This window comes from Notechis scutatus, chromosome Z (assembly GCF_049901735.1).
Source record: "Notechis scutatus isolate UNSWTSFEM ecotype Mainland chromosome Z, rNotScu1.2, whole genome shotgun sequence".
NCBI classification, from domain to species: domain Eukaryota; kingdom Metazoa; phylum Chordata; class Lepidosauria; order Squamata; family Elapidae; genus Notechis; species Notechis scutatus.
The window spans coordinates 82657469-82680277 of record NC_142025.1 but is presented as its reverse complement, the minus strand read 5'-3'; the positions used below and the strand labels follow the sequence as shown (position 1 = coordinate 82680277).

The 22809-nt window shown below is 37.3% G+C and overlaps 1 protein-coding gene across 1 annotated transcript in view; it reads left to right on the top strand.

The window, feature by feature from the left end:
- INTS10 (integrator complex subunit 10) overlaps positions 1 to 22182 on the top strand; it is a 35397-nt gene extending 13215 nt beyond the window's left edge. Inside the window, exons 7-16 of the mRNA XM_026679898.2 lie at positions 1436 to 1607; positions 5631 to 5800; positions 7096 to 7229; positions 7981 to 8134; positions 8609 to 8691; positions 11989 to 12141; positions 15675 to 15783; positions 16599 to 16678; positions 21095 to 21257; positions 22085 to 22182. Coding sequence (XP_026535683.1) covers positions 1436 to 1607; positions 5631 to 5800; positions 7096 to 7229; positions 7981 to 8134; positions 8609 to 8691; positions 11989 to 12141; positions 15675 to 15783; positions 16599 to 16678; positions 21095 to 21257; positions 22085 to 22182 — 1316 coding nt within the window. The remainder of the gene's footprint in view (positions 1 to 1435; positions 1608 to 5630; positions 5801 to 7095; positions 7230 to 7980; positions 8135 to 8608; positions 8692 to 11988; positions 12142 to 15674; positions 15784 to 16598; positions 16679 to 21094; positions 21258 to 22084) is intronic.
- The last annotated feature ends 627 nt before the right edge of the window (positions 22183 to 22809 follow it).

Sequence of the window (22809 nt, the reverse complement as noted above, 5' to 3'; positions counted from 1 at the left end):
GAGGACTCATAACATTTTTTGCCTGCCAGTCAGGTAGATGTGACGTGGAAAAGATGGCCCTTCAAATAACCTGGTCCCAAGCCATTTCTGGCTTTAAAAGTGACAACCAACACCTTTAATTGGTCCTGGAAGCAAATGCACAGCCAATGCAGCTCCTGCAGGGAGGTGACACATGTGCACATCTAGACCTGCACAAAACCATGTGGGCTGTTGCATTTTGAGCCTTTTGAAGCTTCCAGATACTTTTCAAAGGTTGCCATGTGTAGAGTAAGTTTCAGTAGTCAAATGGGAAGTGATCAGGGCATGAGTGTAATTACCATTTCATTTCTCTCTGCCTACTTTATCATCTTCAAATATTGTGATAAAGTGGAAATTTGGATGATGTCAAGTCTTAGTGTTCATTGGATTTAAACTCTTCAGTAGCCTAGGTAGTTTATTTTTAATGTTTAATATCTTTTAATTTCTCCTTCCCACCTCCATATAATTGTAATTTCTAGTATTAAAACTAGAAACTACAACTATAAGACACAATAAGAAAATCTGCATTCTTTTGAAAAAAATTATCACTGTTGTCTAAAAAGCAAAATAACATATTACATTTAATATAGTCAGGTAGTGTAAAAAGAAACTAGATCTTTTTGGAGATACTTTCAGAACAAAATTGGTCTAAACTCCCTATATTTTTATTATTCAGTTATATTTATGTATAAAGAATTGAATTTCTGCTTCAAGAGGATTGTAATTTAAACATAACAGAGAAGATAGCAAAGGAAAGGAAGAGGAACTGAGGAAATAAAGAGATGAAAAATAAAATTGAGGACTCAGATTGTTGGGGACAATATGCTGACTCTGTAAACTGCTTAGAGAGGGCTGTAAAATACTGTGAAATGATATATGTATAAGTTTTAAGTGCTATTGCTAATTGTAATATGTAGATTTTGTTGCTTTTTCAGTAAGGGGTTTTATAATGGATAATTCAAATAATGATTGACAGAAAAAAACACTATGCCTTTAAGAACAGATTTCTTAGGGGCACAAAGAATAACACAGCTAAATTAATGAAAATCACAGTGCACATAGAGAAATCAATTCTTTTATGGATATTAACAATTAAAAATAAAAATGTTTATAGAATTTAGTGGTTCTTCCCCCCCATATTTGTCTTGATATTGGATTTATTTATTTATCAAATTTATGGGGCTATTCTTCTCACCATAAGTGACTCTGGATGGCATATGACAATCAAATGAAACCAAAATATAAAAATAATAATTAAAACAATCATTTTTAAAATATGGGCAATCATTTGGTCTTAACAAACGTTGGAGCACATCATTAGTATTTCATATAAATATACATTACTGGAGTAGAAATGAAAAGTTGTTTTTGATTTTAGGCTAATTTTTAATAATTAACTGATTTTGTTCATTTCTAGGTACCCAGGACACATCTGATCTTGTGTCCCCTAATAAACGAAGTGCTCAGAAATATATCATTGAAGGTCTCACTGAGAAATCATGCCAGATTACAGATCCTTGGGAAAGGGTATTCAAAATACTGTCCATAGTAGGTGTGAGGTGTGAATGGCAGATGGATGTGGCAAGAAGGTTTGATAATTTCTTAAAATATATCTAGTTAACTGATTTGATGAACTTTGGCCTGCTTCTTCTTGGCAGAACAGTACAGCTGGCACTCAGTTTGTAACATTTTATTTAATGAACATTCTAAGTTACAACAGCACTGAAAAAAAGTGACTTAGGGCCGTTTTTCACTTAGGAGCATGGCAGCCTCTCCATGATCACAGGATCATAATTCAAACCTTTGTCACCTTATTCATGTTTATGTTGCAGTGTCATGTGATCGCTAAAGCTGTTATTACAAAGTCAATGGGAAAGCCAGATTCACTTAACAGTCATATTACTAATTTAATAATTCCAGTGATTCACTTAACATTCATTCTCAGTTAGCAACAGAAATGTTGGGCTCAATTGTCATAAGTTGAGGACTATATATAAAAATAATAGCCCATTTTTTTTAACCTTTGCAGTGTTTCTCAATGACATGATATTCATTACAGTCATTACACGTCAGACTGAAGCCCAAAGATGACACACTAAAATCAAATCAAGCCGAGTTATTTATTTATTTATGCACGGTAGATAGATATCTCAGCAAACTAAAGCTATAACCTAAGAGATATACCCTGGAAGATTAAGAATAAGGAAGCCCACAGTGATGAATATGCCAAGATTCTTCATGGCATGCTCCCAGCTGGTTGCACATTGGTTTTGATGTGTATTCCCCATTTTGTGCCTGATTACTGTTTTGGAATCCCTTCTGTTCCAATGGAATACAAACACTAATTCCATTCTTGTTAATTATCTCAACGCCAAGGTGATCATTCCAAAGGGTGGACGAGTTATTAGGAGGCATACAAAAGTAAAAGGATGAAATGATTAGTCTTACCAGTTTTGAGAAGGAAAACACAGTCACATAATTTCCCACTTAGTGACTGTTTCGCTTAGTGATGGAATTGCCAATCCATCACTATCCAATTATGTTTGCTAAAGAAGGGCTAACTATATTGGAAGTGCAAGTAGTCCTTGACTTACAACAGTTCATTTAGTGACTGTTCAAAGTTACAATGGCACTGAAGAAAGTGACTCACAACCATTTTTTGCACTTACAACCATTTCAGTACCCCCCCCCCTCCATGATCAAAATTCAGACAGTTTTCATCTGACTCATATTTATGATGGTTACAGCATCCTGGAATCATGTGACCACTTTTTGTGGCCTTCTGACAAAGTCAGTGGGGAAGCCACATTCACTTAACCATGTTACTAACTTAACACTTAATGCAGTGATTCACTTAACAACTGTGGCAAGAAAGATTATAAAATGGGGCAAAACTCACTTAACAAATGTCTCACTTAACAGAAATTTTTGGCTCAATTGTGGTCATAAGTCAAGGACTACCTGTAGTTTGGAAGTTTGATTAATAACACGTTGTACATACCTTCAAAACTATCTGTTCTAATGTTTAGACTTTTCTTGAGGGAACAAGAAAGCTGATTTGTAATTATAATTGGTATCAATACTAGAATCTTAGCAATGTTCTTTCTAAATTTAGAGAAAGAATGATCTAAAGCTGTTCTATAATTGTTTTTGTTGGACTGTTATTTATTTATTTTCCAAATCAAAGCTATAATCTCCATACCGTACAATTTTCTGCATATCTGTTTGGAAGCTATCTGTGTGGCATTTTGCTACAATGAAACATACTCCAAAATTAGAGTATTTTTATTTACAGAGTTTTAAAGTGCAATGTTTTAAATGCAATGTTTTAAGATAATAAATGTAAACAGATCTTGGAAATACCAGAAATGCCTCTGGAGATTCTCAGTTATGAACATCGTGGTTGTCCTAAAGGTGCTTTTTCAGAAGACGTGGACTTTCTGTGTTTTTTTTTCTCTTGAAGTCGTTTCACTTCTCATTCAAGAAGTTTCTTTAGTTCAGAAGTCAAAAGTTCATTTGACTTTTGAAAAAGCACCTTTCCTTTCTTGGCTACCTTATTTTTCCCCCTAAAAGATTGGGGGTACTGGGGAAAATGTAATGGTGCAAGGGAGAATGAAATAACCTCAAACCAAACAGGTCTCTGCTGAAATCTAGTTGATTCTCCTCTAGCAATCTTATTAGAAGTGGACAGTTTTTTGATGGGCAGGAGATGCATTAAACATTTTTGAAGAATTGAAATTCACAATAGATAATAATGCGTAGTGAGCAATGCTATGTCAGGCATATAAATTGAAATAAGACTTGAAGGGATTTCTTAAGGCTCTGCTGTTGTTTTTCTTTTAATTTGAATGATCTGTTTATATTAATTTTTTGTGTGCTTCTTGACTCCAAATGATGGGAAATATGTCAATGCTTGTGTCCTGAAAAGCCTTCGGGAATTTATTTTGCAAAAGTTATTTTAGGACAATACAGGTAGTCCTCAAACTACAACTCTAATATAGCTTGCTCATTTAGAGTATCAAGTGGTGATTGCTGCTGAGACAGCCTCATTTAATGATGCCACCAGCTGCTCTTCCTGATGCCATCATTAAATGAATGCACAGTTGTTAAGGGAGCATGAGACACCTTTTGGGATGGTGAGGTCCTAGGAGACAGACCCACAGCAAAAGGCTTTGCAAAGCCAAAAGCATCCCAACTGGGAGGAGGGGGTTGGGGGACACAGATGGACACAGATAGATTAGGGCCTAGGACTGCATTCCAAAGCCCCAGAAGCTTCCACATAAGCCTCTTGACTGATGAAGGTGAGCATGTAAGCTGGGCCTCTGTCTTGATCAGCTGGCTGTGGAGAGACTGCAATCTTTTCTTGGTTCTTGGTAGCCTTTGTAAGAAGCCACCCGCTGCAAGATGAGAGCTTCAGGATGAACATCCTCAAACCTTTCCCTTGCTTTAATCCCCCACTCCCTTTGAGCTGAAGACCAAGTTCAGTCCAACAGCAAAAGCAATTACAGCCCAAGTCTGCACCAAAGAGCATGGCAGAAGCTGGGTCCTAAAGACAGTCATATAGGCAGCACAAAGGTTTCCAAAGGTTTCCAAACTTTTTGCTGCCTCTCTAACTCCCTTTAGTATCCAGTAGTAGCTTTTTCTTTAGACCTGAATTTTTTTTTTCAGTAACTCAACTACAAACAAGCTACAGAAAGATTTTCTTTCTTGCTTCCTTTCTTTCCTCTATACTGTTCAGCCTCGAGTCACTCATCAAGGTTAGTGTCTTATGGATTGTCACCTTCTTTCCAGGCATGTGGTAAATTTAGCAAATAAAGTTTTTAAAAGGGATAGAGATTGGAGGGCAGAGGTGGAGAATTTAGTTTCAGTACCTATTGGCTGGGGGAGAAAGACCAGTGAGTCCATCCTACCAGCTTTTTTTCTTTTCTTCATCGAAGAAATGTGGGTTTCTGGAAGAGGGTGGGGTTTAAGCAGTGGAAAAACTTTAGGAAGCCAGTTACGAAGCTGCTGCCTTTACCAAAGGCTAGCAAGAAGCAGGAAATGTTTTCAGTCTTTTAGTGGCCAGCTGATTGGAGTGGAAAGCTTCAAAAGCACCACCATTTCCGCCAGAAATTGTTAGAGTCTAAAAATGGTGACTGCTTCTGGTGGCATGGGAAGCAGGGCCATGCATTATGGAGTCTTCTCAGAATGAGATGAGGAGACGGAGGTCAAGGGTGCTGTAGCATTCCTATGGTAGGTAATAAGGGCAAATGAATGCTGGGGTGCTGGAAACACCATACATTTGAAATGAGTTTGTATGTAATGGTGGGGGGCGGGAGTCTGTTTTAAGTTTGAATAGCCATTAAGTGCCATTATTTTAACTTGGAATATCCATTGACTTGTTGCATCTCAAGGACTACCTTTACTCACATTTAGCTGGCATATATGTGCCTCCCTTATTTTGTATTGTTCAAAAGATCATCTAACTTGAAGATAGGATTTTGGGGGGATAAAATAAAAGGAAAACACTTAGTAATTGGTTTCTGTTTTTCTGTTAAATTAATTTTTAGGATCTGCTTTATTTTACTGTATTTTATACATTCCAATATAACTGAATGTTCCTTTATCCTTAGAAGCTTTGGTGACATATTACTGAAAATGAAAGATGTCTGCAGATACATAAGTAATTATGATAATGAAGCTCATGCAAAGTACAAGACCCAAGTGGTATATTCCACAATGCTTGTTTTCTTCAAGAATGCATTCCAATATATTAGCAGCATCCAGCCTTCTCTTTTTCAGGGTGGGTTGAAATGATGCCCTTCCTATATCCCTTTGGGCAGGTTTGCCAGAATTACTTTTGTGTGAAGACTTTTGGCATTTTGAAATGAAGCATTTGCATTGAAATAACATTCTGTTTTCCACTGTATTGTGTACATACACACTACACTCAAAATCTAATTATGACGTGAAATTATTGGGCTGTTCTAACAAGTGATAACTGTATTACCAGAATCCGCCTTTTCTTCCTATGTCTTGGACATAAGGTCATAATCTGTGTGCATGTTTTCATAATGTTTAATATCTTTTAATTTCTCCTTCCCACCCCCATATAATTGTAATTTCTAGTATTAAAACTATAGCTACAACAATAAGAAAATCTGCATTCTTTTGAAAAAATTATCACTTGTCTAAAAAGCAAAATAATATATTACATTTAATACAGTCAAGTAGTGTAAAAAGAAACTAGATCTTTTTTGAGATACTTTCAGAACAAAATTGGTCTAAACTCCCTATATTTTTATTATTCAGTTATATTTATGTATAAATAATTGAATTTCTGCTTCAAGAGGATTGTGATTTAAACATAACAGAGAAGATAGCAGAGGAAAGGAAGAGGAATTGAGGAAATAAAGAGATGAAAAATAAAATTGAGGACCCAGATTGTTGGGGACAGTATGCTAACTCTGTAAACCACTTAGAGAGGGCTGTAAAATACTGTGAAATGATATATATATATGTGTGTATCACAGAAGTGAGTACACACACCTCACATTTTGTAAATATTTAAGTATATCTTTTCATGTGACAACACTGAACATAACAGAGAAGATAGCAAAGGAAAGGAAGAGGAATTTAGGAAATAGATGTTTTCCACTGTAGTGTGTACATACATTCAAAATCTAATAACGTGAAATTATTGGATTGTTCTAAATAGTGATAACTGTACTATGTATTACCCTAATCCATCTTTTCTTCCTATATGAGCCTTGGATATAAGGTCATAATCTGTGTGCAAATTTCCCTAGTTCTTTTCACCTTTTGAAGAAAGCAGAAAATATTTGGTGCCAGAACTTTAGAAGCTACCCTTTGCTATTATCAGAACTAAGTGGGATTTGGAATTTTTTTAAGGCAGCATTCCCCAAACATGGAGCCTTTTAAGTATGTTTAAATAGTTAATCAAAGAAACATATAGTATTACTTGCATTTTGATCATAAACATTCTTGACATTAACAACTAGACTTATGGGGAAGTATATATTTGATAAACCAATATATAATAGGAAAAATAAAAGTATTTTTTTATTTTATACCCAGGATCAAATGCTTCAAACCAAGTTCCATTGATTCTCATCGAGGATGTGTCCAATGTTTTTGGTGATACAGATATTGAACGTAGCAAACATGTTCACAAGAAACGGAAAACAGCTGAAGGGAGAGAGAAAACAATGGTGATTTTCTCCCCTATTTTTTTATTGAAATACCATGTAATTTGTTGTAGGATTTGAAACATTCCCCAAATATTTTCTTTCCAAAATATTGATATAGATTGATACACAAAATAAACCTGTCAAAGAGAAATGTTAAACTTTCAAGATACATTTTTGGTGTCTGTTTTCCCGTCTTTAGAAAATCTTACTCTGAGGCAAAAATAATCCCAACTATTAACAGCAGTCTGGAGAATAGTTAAAACATTGCTTTTCTGGAAGGCCATTGGTGATTACTGTATGTATTTTCAAATAAGCCATGAATTTTAGATGCCAGAAATAAAATGTGTTCAATTCATTTGTGAATGGGTATATCTGTGAGTATATATTGTAATACCATACCTGTATATCCCCTACTTATTTGTAAGCCCATCTGCAGAAAAGCTGACCCTCAATTTTTAACCAAAATATGAAAAATCAACAATCCATGGGATTACTCGTGGGTAAGCCAATAATGAAAAACGTACAAAAATTTTGAGTGTTGTCTCCAGGCAAGAGTGACACATTTTATGGTATTGGTTAAAATTTTGAGGAATGGCTTATCTGAAGATGGACCAATGTGTGGAAAGCAGCTGAAGGAAAATCCATACCATTAATTTTTGTTATTACTTAATTTTTTATTATGGGTTATTTTTGTCTCAAAGAAATGCATGCCTTTATAGTTTGGTTTAATCTAGTTGACTACTTGGATTTTTGTGTTTTGTCTTTGGAGTAGAGCTCTGATGATGAAGATCCTTCTGGGAAGGGCAAAAATAGGCTCATTACAATAAATGTGACAGATCTCCCAAATTCTGTTGAAGTACAGGAGAGCTTTAGATTGGCTAGAGAGAGTTGGGATCTTCTACATTCATTGGAATCATTGGATAAAGGTACTTCACTATAATGTGAAAAAAATATTTAGAGAGTTTGTTGTAATTGCCAATTCTTTATGTTGAATCTGGGTCTTAGATTTTTGACAGGAAAGGAGGCATCATCAATATTTTCTTGAATGCGGCTTGCTGAAAATCTTAAATTAAAAATGAATACTTATTTTAATTATTATTATTAGTACTTACATCATTACATTTTACTGAGCTGATGATTCACTGAACTTCAAAATAAACCCATTGCTGTTGGTTTCAATAGCAGCTGTTCCCTTTTTAATTATGAATTACTTGAAAATCAAATATTTTGATCTTTCAAGGGAGCTAATGCGGGACAGTTGTTTACATTATCAGAATGTAAAAGTTCATTTATAATCAAATTTAAATTGGTGAATCTTATGTCATTTTCCCTGACAACCCAGGAAGAACTGTTTCAAAGACATTATATTATATTTTCATCTACTTAACTTCATTTTACAGAATTTACAAGAATTTGTGTGTCTTGGAAGACAGATACCTGGCTTTGGTTGAGAATCTTCCTCACAGATATGATTATCTATCAGGTAAAAAGTGCAGGAGTGAACAGACCTTCCTACGATCCATTCCTTAAATTCCTTAATTTAGATCAAGGGTCCCAAATTCATTAGCTCCTGTGCTGGGGACAGCGAGGAGCTGGCCCCTGCCATCTTAGCCCCGACCCAGCTTAGCTAGTTGCTCCCCCTTATTGCACGGATAGGAGGCGGTAAACGCACAGGGGCTGGCGTCCTGGGTGAAAGGGAAGCATTTAGAATGCAGTCAGTCTGTGGGGCAAGAAGGTCATTGGGGATGCCAGGCCCCACATGCTTGCCGCCACCTGTGTGCGCGCCCAGAGAGCAGGGCTGAGACAGTGGAGGCAGCCCCTTGCCGTCTTCAGGGCAGCCCCCCAGGCCAGTTCTAAGGCTGCCCACATTCAAATCCAGATTACCACCACAAAATTGTAGATCAGCTCCTTGCTGGCCACCAGCATCTCCATAGTCCACTTGCTGGCCCAGCCTCACAACCAGTGAGCGCTTCCCTTTCACTGGGACTGTCCTCTGTGTAGGAAAGCCATGGCCACCAGCAGCGCTGTCAATCTCTCCTCCCTGCTTTGTCCCTTCCTGGGCAAGTAGGGAGGGAGGGAGGAAAGAAGGAGATGGGAATGGGAAGGAGGGGAGGAAGGAAATAAATGAGTGAGGAAGATTGGAATGAGAGGGTCTGAGGGAAGTCTTGCCTTAGACTTGGTCACCAGCAGTCCTGCTGCCTTTTCGCCATCCCTTTGCCACCTCATCTTGGCCTCTCCTGGTGGTTTCCCATCCTATTGCTGAGGATGTTTTGGTTACAAAGCCAGGACTCCTCTCATGGAGAGGGAATGGGCCTCCCTCTGACCCAAGAACCATGAGCACCCTGGCTAAAGAGAGTGAGTGCAGCAGCAGCCTCAAGGGGGAGGTAAGTGGAGCTAGGTGCCCCCTCAAGGAAGCGGGGCTGGGCCAGGCTGAGCTGCAGGTTCCCGGTGTCCCAGGAGTTCAAAGATCAGGCTGAGTGCTTGCCCTCTGCTGCCCAGGTTTCTGGGAAGCCTGTGCTGCTGTCTGGGGTTTCTGTACGTGGCCTGAAAAGGATGGTAAGGCTCCTCTGGTGGACTAGGCTTTGGCGTTTGCTCTGGTGTCACCTTTCTCCACTGGAGACCTCCACAGGAAGTGAAGCACAATGCTGCTGCTTGTGGAAATGTGGAGGTTTTCTGGAAAAAGTTTTCTCTGAGTTTGACTTCTGCCTTGACATAACTCTGGAGAGAAGTGGGTGGCAAGGGAGCTGCGTGAGGGAAGGCTGCCCCAACAAGCTAGAACCATACACGATTGGAAACAGGGATTCCCTTTCAAGAAGAGCCAGCCTCCCTCATGAAGTATCAGGGAGCTCTCTTGCTCTCCAGAGATCTGTTAAGGCAGAAGATGGACATGGAGGAAACTGCTTCTTGCAACTTTCTCCTCTGCGCTTCCATGCACAGCATCCTCCTCCTCCACCTTTGCTGGGAGGGGACACTGGACAGGGAAATGCCAACAATGCCTGGGATTGGGAGAAGAATGTCTCTTTGGGGTGCTGTGCACACACATGTGCACAAACACAGACGCCATTTCAAGTTTGGAGACTTAAAACTGCCAATCTGGACTTGGGGAGAAGGCCCTGTTCTTCCTCTGTGGATAAAAGCCCCCAAATTTGGAATGTGTTGTGTGTGATGTGTGTATGTGTGTACACGAGTGCACACACACATTTGGCTGCCAGCAGTTTGAGGAGCAGCTTACGGGGCACTGAATTGTTCCCATGTTGAATTAGCCAGTGTGACTTGTTCCATCCCAACCCAACTGTCCCGAGTTAGCTGTTCCCAATAATGGCATCGAGACGGCCATGCCCATCTAGTCATGATGACCCAGCTATTGGCCCTTTGAGGGTAAACATAATGTTGATGTAGCCCTCAATGAAATTGAATTTGACATCCCAGCTCTAGACAATTGTTTAACAATTGTCAATAAGCAAGGCAAAAAAGCCTGGACTGTGGATGTGATGGTCACTGGAGACCGCAAAATAGTAGTGAGATAATTAGAGAAAGTCACAAAAACCTATAAACAGAAATTGAATGACTCTGAAGAAAGCAAACGTACTACCAATAGCAATAAACACCTTGGATGTAATTCCAAAATAATTGAAGCAACATTTGAACACCGTTGGCCTTGACAGAATCACCATCTGTCAATTGCATTGAACAATTTACATTCTACATTGATACTTTTAATACCAGCATCATCAAACAATGTCTGCCTATCTGAGGTCCTTGGGAAAGATGGGTAAAAGTGGGCAAAAATGCCAAATCTAATCTAAACAACTGGCTGATTGTCCAATGAGCAATAACAATTTATTAAACTGTGTAGCTGACCATATAGCCCTGAGTAACAGTTTCACCAAAACCTACCATCTCACCTTCAGGATTAGGAATGGGTATGCAGCTCTCTGGAGATTCCAAAAGATTATTTGATACCAAACAACCTATCATTTATCAGCCATCTATTGATCTCCAGACACTTTTTGATCTCCAGATATTTATCAATATTGATCATTTTGTGGAATCTTGATTTAAAAGAATGATGACATGTTTTAACTAAACATTTTAAGTAACCTTATAATCTTCCTAGCTCTTCAGGAAAATCCCAAAGAAGAATGGAACAATACTTAATTGAGATAGACGAAAAACAGAATCTTGTAAACCTGCCTGTGTTTGCCCTTCCCTCCTATTATATGCCAGGGAATTAGAGATGGGGTGGTGGGGAGAGCCAATCTGAGTTTCTTTCTAATACTGTCCAGTCTTCCTGGACTTAATCCCTGCTTTAGCACCAGTTATTGTCTTAAACACTTCTGGATGTTTTGATTCCCTACAATTGGATGGATTATAGATAGAACAAAATGTTCCATTTTGCAATGCAAATCATTTACAAAAATTCCAAGATTTCCAGATATTAATTTTCATACAGAAATAAACATATTAATACTGACAGGTATAATACACTGCTCAATTAATTAGCTTCATTACAAGAGCCTTATAAAGTTGAAGATATTGTCCTTTTTTTTACTCCAGGTTTTTTTAAATGTCCAAAGCTCTGAATTTAGCAAATTAAATTTATGAATTGATGAAAGAGAAAATTTTGAATTAGCAGTTCTATAATTTACCAGCACTTTATATATATTTAATGTAAAACATCAAAATGCTTTAGATATTTGTTCATTAAATCTTTTAAGAAGGAAATGCTACTTGTTATTTTTAGTGATCCGATTTTTATTCTTTTTTATTCTTTTAAAAGGGTCAATATAAAAAAGCAATTGCCAGTTTACATCATTTAGCAGTTCTGCAAGGATCTCATTCTCCACAACAAATTATGGGGCAAGGATCACTAGAAAATCAACGACCTCTAATCCAGTTAGCGACTTGTCATTTTGCCCTTGGAGAATACCATGTAAGCCCTGCCTGTCTGCCTGCTTTTTACTGTTAAATTGGGGATTTATGAGAAATGCAGGTTGCTGAGATCGAACAAAATCTTTACAACTATTTTAGCATATGAATTTTACTTTGAATTTGATTAAGATGAGTGAATACTATATTCATTTATATATAGCTTATCTTATATATATGCTTTCATTTCATGCAGGGTTGAAATGATGGGTTCTTGGTAATTTCTGAGCTTGCTTGTTTTTTTTTTGCAGATGTTTCATTACCCTAACTAGGTAACATCATCAGTGCTACTAAGGAGTGCTGTTCGCTGTCAGTTTATATTCTGGTGACTTGCTTGTTGGTAGGAGAGATTCTTCGGTTGAACTGTTTACTGATGGCTCTTCGGCAGTTTCTTGATTGGAGTATTGCTTTCTTGATTGTTCGTCTAAACTTAATCTATGCTGATCTGAGTGCTGAGACTTTTTCTCTTTGGGGCTTTTGATTGTCTCATTTGCCCAAATAGACAACTACAACTGCATGGAATCAGCGTAGCACACAAGTCCACTAAAGCCCTTCAAAACATCCTAAGCAAACTAAAAGACTCCAGAAGAAAAAACAGGAGTTATTTACAGCATAGCAAAGAATAGCAACAACCACTATGTAGGACAAACAGGCAGAAGACCGGCAGAATACATCCATGAACACCAACTGGTAGTCAAAAGGCATGACAAAAAATCTTTAATTTCACAACATATTGACAAATTTAACCATAATTTCAATTGCAAAAATGTGACAATCCTAGACCAGGCCAGGTCCAAAAATGCCAGGGAATTTCTAGAAGCCTGGCATTCTGGCAAATCAGCCAGCAATAGAGACACAGACATTAACAACAACTGCAGACTACGAAGAGACAACCAAACAACCCAAAAGAGAAAAACACTCCAGCACCTCTGCACCAGTAATCAGCACTCAGATCAACATAGATTAACTTCAGACCAACAATCAAGTAAACAATACCCCAATCAAGAAAGAGTCATCAGTATACAGCCCAACCAAAGAATCTCTAAGATCACCCTTACCTATATAGACAGGCAATACATCAGAATATAAATTGACAGAAAACAACACTCCTTACTAGCACTGATGATGTTATCTAGTTAGGGAAATTACATTTTCTGCAAGAAAATAAGCAAGCTCAGAGAGCACCAAGGACTCCCTATACCAGGGTTCGCCAACCTTTTGGACCTCAGGGACCACCAAACTCATAAGTTTAAATCCTGCAGACCATTAATATGAATTTTGACTGACGGTGGCTTGCTGACGTTGGTGGGAAAGTCAGTCCCATATTCCAGAGCTGCAGTAGTCACAACACTTGGATGACCAAAGGGCCAGTCCTGTGACTACTGCAGCTCTAGAATATGGGACTGACTTTCCCACCCAAGTCAGCAAGCCAGTCTGGGGAAAATTTCCCTCCCCCACCATTGGTCTTACCTTCTACCATGTTTCTTGGAAAATAAGGTAGGGTCTTATTTTCTTTTGACCCCCGAAAAAACTAGGCTGTCTTTTTGAGGGATATCCTACTTTTTCCCCCACACACCTTGCCCTACCCTTGGGCCGCTTTTTTCACATCCAAAAAGAGCGAGCAACGTGCCTCGCCAAGCTCCCTGCCGGCCAAGCACTGAAACTCCACCACTGCTGTGGGGGAAGGGAGAGGGGAGAGAGAGAGAGAGAGAGATTCGATCTAACCTCAGAGGGCTGGCGGTGATGCTCTCTCTCTCTCTCTCTCTCTCTCTCTCTCTCTCTCTCTCTCTCTCTCTCTCTCTCTCTCTCTCTCACACACACACTCACTCACACTCACACACACAGGTACATCACACACCCCACCCCCTCCAAGGCAGCCACATTCCTTTACTAACCTGCTTTTCAGCTCCGTTCTCAAGGAGAGAGAGAGAGAGACCGTATTCTGCGATCCCAAATAAAGATCAATCGATCGGTAGGAAAATGGGGTGGGGGATTTTCCTGCAGATTTTTTGGAGGATTTTCCCAGGGTCTCTGCTGCTTCTGCTTTTGACTGCACACAAGGAAAGCAGCAGAAGTCTTTCTTTCTCTCCCCCAAACTCCACCAGAAATGAGTCTTTGTGAGACTTGTCGCCCTGGTGCAACCTCTTGGAGCAGTATGCTTTGCAGGGTCACAAAGATTCATTTCTGGCGGAGTTTGGGAGAAAGAAAGAAAGATTTTTGCTGCTTTCCTTGTGTGCAGCCAAAAGCAGAAGAAGAAAGAAGTGGAAAGAAGCAGCCTGGTGGCCAGGCTGGGCGTGTGGGGCGAGTGGAGCAAGTTCCCCCCCTCCGCTCTTCCCCACTCCCCTCACTACCTTATGTTGTTTGAAATGCAAGTGACGCAAACCTTGTGTTCCCCAGGCCATGTGGGCAGCACAGCCTTATGTTCTCGTGCAGCATGGATTAATTGCTTTGGGGGTGACATTTCTCTGTGGACCACCAAAATTTTCTCACAGACCACCAGTGGTCCATGGCATGCCAATTGGCAACCACTGCCCTATATGGTATATTATATAATTTATACACACACTCTCACACAAACACACAAATAAACTCTATTAATTACATTTAGGCCTAGAAGCTGACTGGGTGACTTTGGACCAGTAACTCTTAGGATCATCAATAAAGAGTGGTTTGATTTGGGTTAATAATTATGGTTACACCCACTCACCCACCCACCTACGAATATATGTGCACCTGGAATTGTGCACCCATTTCAGATCTTGCATTAAGATCTCTAGTTTTACCTGTAAATCCCAAGTGATAGTTAATGAGCTGTGCTCTTCAGTGCTGTTTTTAAATCCTATTATTTAATCTTAAGAGAAAGACAAACAAGGCTTTGAAATGAAGATGAAGACAGATATGATTGCATATGTTAGTTTTTCTTAGCAAACTTAATTTGCAGAAGAATCACACTCTATTGCGGCGTTACAATTTATAATTCACGTTCTGTTGTAGTGCATTAACTGAATCTGAATAGGGAGGCTGCCTAATTCAAATACCATTTCATTGATAAATCTACTCAGTTTGCCTTATGCACCCTCAGACTCTTTTGTAATGCATATGTTCAGTAACACAACTTTTTAATTCAATAGTTAACAATTAAAGGTGGCTAAATAGCAAATCTTGTCTTCCCAAAATGAGGCTTCTTTAAGCAGCACTTTTGCCATAAAAAAATCCAAATATTTCAGTATTTGCTCCCTGCTGAAAGGATTCAAGTTTTATTTTGACCAAGACCAACTGGAGGTTTTTTTTGTGAACAAAACTGGAAATGAAAACTGAAAGCCGTATATTGATTGCATAACTTATAATGGTAGTCTTCAGTGTTCACTCTTTCATATTGTTACTACTGGCTTTCCCCTCACACAATAGATAGAGATGGTATCATAAAATTCTTTTATGAAGAACAATATGGTAACAAAAGTGCTAGTTATTTTTCTTTGTTCTAATGTTTGACTTACAGACATTTCACGTATAATGAAGCTCACCTTTTCTTTGTAGTTGACTTGTGAAAAAATTCTTGACCTAATGTGTTACATGACACTTCCCATACAAGAAGGAGTCAAAATACAAGAAGATCAGCCTATATTAAAGTCAAAATTCAGGAAAGGTAAATTGTTACTTTATCTCCAAATGGTAAATGAAGAAAAGAAGAGAAATAAGTAAATTGGAGTATTTAAAATTACTGATTACTGAAAACACATTGAAAATTGTAAAGTCTTGAAAGGGCTATTGATAAAAGGACATACAGAAAATATGCTGCCTTTAGGAAGAACTATGGGTAAAAGCAACTTACAGATTTTAGATTAAAGTTGTTATGTGCTCTACTCCCTGAACTGGACAAAGGAGTGGATAATTTGGGGGAAATAACAGACCATTAGAATTACCAGTGATGGTAAGAAAGGAATTATCTCTTATTAAGGCCCTTCCCTGGAGTCTAATAACTTTCATTGGGAGGAGATATATATTGTAGCATCTGGTCTAGGAGTAATAGCTCCCCTACCCACACACTATACAGGTGAAAACCACCAAAAGTTGAATAGTTTATCACACTGCAGGGCAAATAAATTATTTTACTATTCTGGGATGTAAAGATGAAATGTGAATACTTACCCAAATAAAGTATCATTTTATGCCAAGAAATGCTACCTATTCAGCACAGAAGTGTAAATTAAAGTATTGGTACTTGGTTTCTGCTTGAGCACCACTAGGAAAAGGAAGTCAAACACTACTCTATGTAGTCAGTTCCACTATCAAACTGCTCTTATTTTTGGAAAGGCTTTTTTTCCTAACATTCAATTGGAACCTGACTTTCTACAACATAAACACACTTTATAGATATTAAAATGAATAAAAATTTAAGTCTGTCATACTTGCTTTTAATTCTATTTGATTTTAATATTTGCAAAACTATTATTTGTCTAGTTTCAGAGCTGAAGCTTTGGCCATGCACCAGTAAAACTGTTATGCCTTACTGCCTCCGATTGCTATTAGCTTGTTTTAAGGTAATTTATTCTATTTGTGATGAAGTAAATTGTTACTATAACTGTTCATGTTGGCCTCAGTATCTATGTTAGTATATATTAATGCAGTCCTTATTAAGATACAAACAACTTGAAATCATCAAATGAACTGTGAGTCAATTTTAAGAGAGTTAAACATTACCCTGATTACCAGTTAATAATCAAGTCACTGTCCTAATTGAAGTTTAAACAGTTTTCCACTAAACTACTGAAGAGTAATAAACATTCTTATAGGCAAATGAATTACTAAGCAATCTCTAAAAAAGAAACACATTTCTATATATTTTGGTGGGCATCAGTCTAAATAAATGTTCCTTGTAGTAAGTGCATCATTATTGAGAAGAATCTTTTCACAGCTGTTTGTGATTGTAGATTAAATTTGTAGGAGACTCATAAATGCTGATTGCTTCTTTGGGAAAGGAAAGGTAACTCAGTTACATAGCAAGATACTTCTGTGGTTTTCCAGTTGAATGTGAATTAAGTGATTCCCTTCACTGTGAAAGAATGTGGAAGGAAAAATGACCTTCCAATTCATGTTAATGCCAGGGTTGTCCCAACTCTCCTTGAAGTAAATATCATTCTCCTTTCAACATTGAAGGTATAGCTGTGTGAAAAAGTCCTGCATGCTTTACGGTTTATGGTTTATAACATTTTTTGGATAGCCCATTGATTTTATGATATTTTATGCTAACTGCTATGCAAATAATTGTTATATTTAAATAAATACTGGTGGTTTTTAAGTGAAAAGCATAAACTTTTTGCAATTTGGTGCTGTTTGGATGGGGATTGTGAATTTTCTTGCATGCTTACAATGACTGTGAAAACTGATTAACTGATGCATACCCAGTGGCATACGTGTGGCAATTATTAAGGCCAATGCTAGTGTTTTGTTAACATTTTTATTGTTTGTGGCCCTGAAAAGGACCGTTTAGGTAACCAAACATAGTTACTAATGAAATTGGCCAGCCCCTATTGCTTATCACCAGGTGGCATTGCTTTGGCATAGAGTGTAAGTCTTTGCACATGATCTTTGATGACAATGTGGTGCCAGGCTGCAATAATGGATTCAATCATCTCCTGCTTGGTCTTTGGGTGCTTCTTGCTTATTTTGTAACCAATCTTGCCCACAAGTTCTCAATTGGGTTCAAATCCGGGCATTGAGCTGGCCAATCCAGGAGTCGAACACCATGCTTCTTCATCCAATGCTGGACAGACTTGGCTTGATGACAAGGAGCGTTGTCATCCTGGAAGTAAAAGTCCCTTACAAGTTGCTGAGCTGAAGGAAGCATAGTCTTTTCCAGGACTTCAACATACTGCTTGGAATTCATGATTCCCTGCACGATTTGTATCCAACCAATACCAGAAGCAGCGATACAGCCCCAGATCCTCACATGCAATGGATGTTTCACAGATAGATTCGGACAGTACGGCCTAAATTCTTCAACTAGAAATCTTCTGACATACTTATTGCACTGATTCCCAGTCAAGTAGGAATTGCTGTCATCACTGAAGATGACCTTAGCCCACTGTTTGTTGGTCCACTTGGCATACTGTACAGTCTATGCCGAAGCAATGCCGCCTGGTGATAAGCAATAAGGGCTGGCCAATTTCATATTAGTAATCATGTTGGGTTACCTAAACAGTCCTTTTCAGGGCCACAAACAATAAAAATGTTAACAAAACACTAGCATCAGCCTTAGTAATTGCAACATGTATGCCACTGGGTATGCATCAGTTAATCTGTTTTCATAGTCATTGTAAGCATGCATTATAAGCATGCAAGAAAATTCGCAATCCCGATCCAAACAGCACCAAATTGCAAAAAGCTTATGCTTTTCACTGAAAAATCACCAGTATTTATTTAAATATAACAATATTTGCAAAGCAGTTAGCATAAAATATCATAAAGTCAATGGCCCATCCAAAAAATGTCATAAACCATAAAGAGTGCAGGACTTTTTCACACAGCAGTACTTTGTGAGGACTATTATTAACTAAAATAATTGGCTATCAAGGTCATCTCAAATTTGTGAAATATTGATTTGGCATATTCATGTTTTAATATGAATCTTCAGTGTATCATGTACATATCAAATGTTGGAGCAATTATTTTCTACATCAGGGAGCTGTCATAACACTGGAAAAAATAAAAATAATTGAGATTTTTTCTGAGACATTGAGGATTGACTTTATGAGTGAAGCAATGGAATAATTATTTTTATTATAAGGATAAATTGTGTATTACTAGCTAACAGTGAGAACATTGCTGCATTAGTACTTTCAAATCTCTGCTGTTCATTTCATTATTGCATATTATTCTTGTAGGCAAGTTGACTGAGCTGATATTTATACAGCCTGGAGCCCCACTGTGAGGAAGATAGATGATTTCTAAATAAATAAATACATTTAATTAATTAATTAATTGAGGTAACAATTCTGATATTGATTGATTGCTTATTTACTGAACTTATTTGCCATCCATCTTGCTGTCCTGTGTCTCTGGACAGCCTATAATTAGATAAAGCTATAGTATAAAAAAATAAAATAGTAAAACAATGAAGCAGTGAATGCACTAAAATTAACAAGAAATAGCTAAGATGGTGGGGGTTATATAGAAGTTGAAAGGGAGATTTTGTTAATTCAGTGCTCCAGGATGACACACCACTATTTAGGTTCCAGGCCAAGTGGCAGAGAAGGTTTTAAGATCTTTATAGGCTAAGAGGGGGGATGGATCTCATCCCAAGAGGTATGATATTCCAGAGGTGGGCACTATGGCAGAAAAGACTCTTCTTCTGGATCTTGTCAATCAAAATTCCTTGGTTGATAAGATCTGCAGCATCTTATCAACCCTTTTGCTGGTATAATCCAATTTCATTAGGGCAAGATGGTTCCTTAGGTAACCCGGATTCATGCCTTAGAGGGCTTTATAGAAAACAACCAACAACTTGAATTGGACCCAGAAGCAAACTGGCAGCCAGTGCAGCTCACATAACGAAGGTATTCCATGGGCCACCGTAGAGACCTCAGAACTATGCATTGTATGTCATCTGTAGCTTCTGAATACTTTTCAAGGGAAGCCCAATGTAGAGCACATCGCAATACTCCAATATTATGATATAGATTCATCAGTTGCATATGGCCTAACATATGTAGCAAAACCTTCCTTAATATATGTATGTTAATATAATATTTAAAGATTACAGAATTACCTCTTGAGAAATATTCATCCAAGGATGGCTTGGCCTCTAATAACCATGTTGCAAAAATGATAAAAAAAGTTTTGCTATGTTTTGGGTAAAAGGAGTTTATAAGAATTAATTTTTTTGAATAGATGTTCCAAAATTAAATTCATTTTTGTCACTTATACTATGTAAGCCATGGGTGGGTTTCTACCGGTTCTGTCCACCTCTGTAGAACCGGTAGCCCTGAAGAGCAGCAGACAGAACCGATTCTATGTCTGCTGATGTTTTTGCCCACCCGCCTGCCCGGGTTCTTAACTGACCTTTATTTCCTGCTTTTTCAACTTCAGCTGCCACACGAGGCACCGCTGCAGTTAAAAAAGCAGGAAAAAAGTCCTTTTTCAAAGACTGCTTCTTTGCACGCAGCCTGCTGATGACGATTTACAGGCGCCTGCGCAGCATGCAAGGAAGCACATCGTAAATCACCGAACCTCACAAATCACCGAACCGATAGTTAACCCTGTCGAATCCCACCCTTGATGTAAGCTACCTGACCAAAGCCTAGAACTTACCTATTTTTAATATTTATTTGCTTTTTAGCCCAATGTAGAACCATTCTGTATTTAGGTAGTACATTTGCTTGCAGTACTCATTATCTTAACAGAGTTTAACAGATCCTCCCTTCTTCTAATTGTGTTGTGTTTCCAAACTTCACGTGTACCACATGTCCATTTGCAGTGAAGAAACTTTTTAAAGCTCTACATAGATAAACGTCCACATAGTTCTAAGGACCCAGGTTACATGGTAGCTTTCGTAAGTAGGATTCTGCATCTGAAGACTCTTTTGCTATACATATTTAACATTTGGGGAGTACTGCTGACACAATGTGACTTGAAGGAAGATTCAGTTTTACTTCACGGTGATTACTACACACAAACATGTTGCCTGAATAACTGGACATAAGTGTTAATTGAATCAGCCTCATTCTAAGCTCCATTAAGTTGTTTTGAGAATTCTAAACACTTGTTTTTCAGTATATTCCACTCTAATAACAGCCTGCAAATTAGCATACTGGGAAAAGTATGAATAATATTTTTGAATACTAAAAAAAAATTCTTAGAAAAATAATGAAACAAATCAAAGTACATTTGCCCATTATGTATGTTTGTAACTTTGTGAGGTGCTGCTTACATTATTTGGTTTATTTTTTTCCTAACAGCTGAAAGCTTTCGCAGACAACAGAGATGATATGGCATTGGGTCATGTGATTGTGTTGTTACAGCATGAATGGCCAAGAGGTGAAAACTTATTCTTGAAAGCAGTTAACAAAATCTGCCAGCAAGCAAACTTCCAATATGAAAATTTTTTCAACTATATTACAAGTATCCTTTGTCTTCAGTGGATCAGTATTGAAGATAAGCAGTTTCTTCAAGGAGACCATATTTTCAAAATTTAATAGTGGGAGTTACTGTTAAGAAATGTAAAATCTAATGGAATATTATACTTAATAGTTGAAACAAAAGTAAAAAGCAAATAAAAGAAGACAACAATGGAATTTTGAGTGTGCTATAGGAAACATGGTTCAGAAATGTTGCTAAGATTACAGAACATACTGAATGAGTAGTAGTCTGGTTAATGTAGTTTGGTTTGACTTAACATTTGGTTTGACTTAACATTGTATAAACCAAATCATTGTGGTCTGTAAACCATAACTTAGGGTTTCTGAATTAAGTGTGAACCTGGCCAGTTTTGTTTACTTAGGAAGCAGGATTAAAATAAACCATTATGAATGATGCTTGAATCTTTTTGTTATTTTATAAAGAGCAAGCATATACTTTAAGATATGGTTTGCTTTATCTGATACTAAGAATCTTTGTACAAGAGTCCCATGTATAATCATTTATGTTCCTAAGTACATCCTTTGGAACTCAGTGAGGTTTATTTATAGATAAACATATGAAGGATAGTTGCATTAGCCTGTTGCAAGGATAAAACTCTGACCAAATTACAGCTAAATAGTTAAATTAGGATATTACAGTAAACTAATAGATACGTCATATCTTGTTTGCAAAGAAAATAAAGATAAAAATATTAAAGACACCAGCAATGAGGAATAAAAATAGAACAGAGTAGAAGAATCAGATAATGGAAGATAGTATTTTCTCTGTTTTCAAAGATACTTTCTTTTGGACCTGAACATTTGTTTTAGATATTGATATGCTCGAAGAATTTGCCTATTTAAGGACACAAGAAGGAGGAAAAATTCATTTGGAATTATTACCAAATCAGGGAATGTTAATAAAGTAAGAAAATATTTTTCCCAATTTAAAAAGTTTAACTGCTGCTATACTTTATTTGTTAAGCCTAAACTGATACTAAAACATATTTTAACATATTTATAAAACATATTTATGAAACATTCAAATAAATGTTAGGCTTGTTTCTGAGTATATCTTAGATATTCAGAGGGGTGCTATATGGAAAAAAAATTTTTTTTTAGTTGTGTAAGCTCTTTAGCCATAGTAAAAATGATATGGCATTAAATACAGTATCTCACTTCGGCTGTAAAAATAGCTAATCTATTTTATGTAATATTGTAATTTTGACAAAGGGATAGCCTTGATATATTGGATTAAAGTGATGAAGAAAATTTATAAAGAAATAATTAAAAATGATAGAAATATAGGATTCTCAGATGAAAGTTCTAACATGATGAATTCGTAATTGGATCAATAGCACATTATAAATATTTCAGGATAATATGTTTTTCCAATTTTGTTTCCTTAACTGTAAAATTAAAACACACAAAGAGAATATTATTTTGACAATTCAGAGAAAATCAGGTTTGACAAATCTGTTTTATATGAACTGCGATATTTTGGAATAATGAGACAGTGATAAATGTTTTGGCTTCTAAGCAGTTTCTCTTGATAA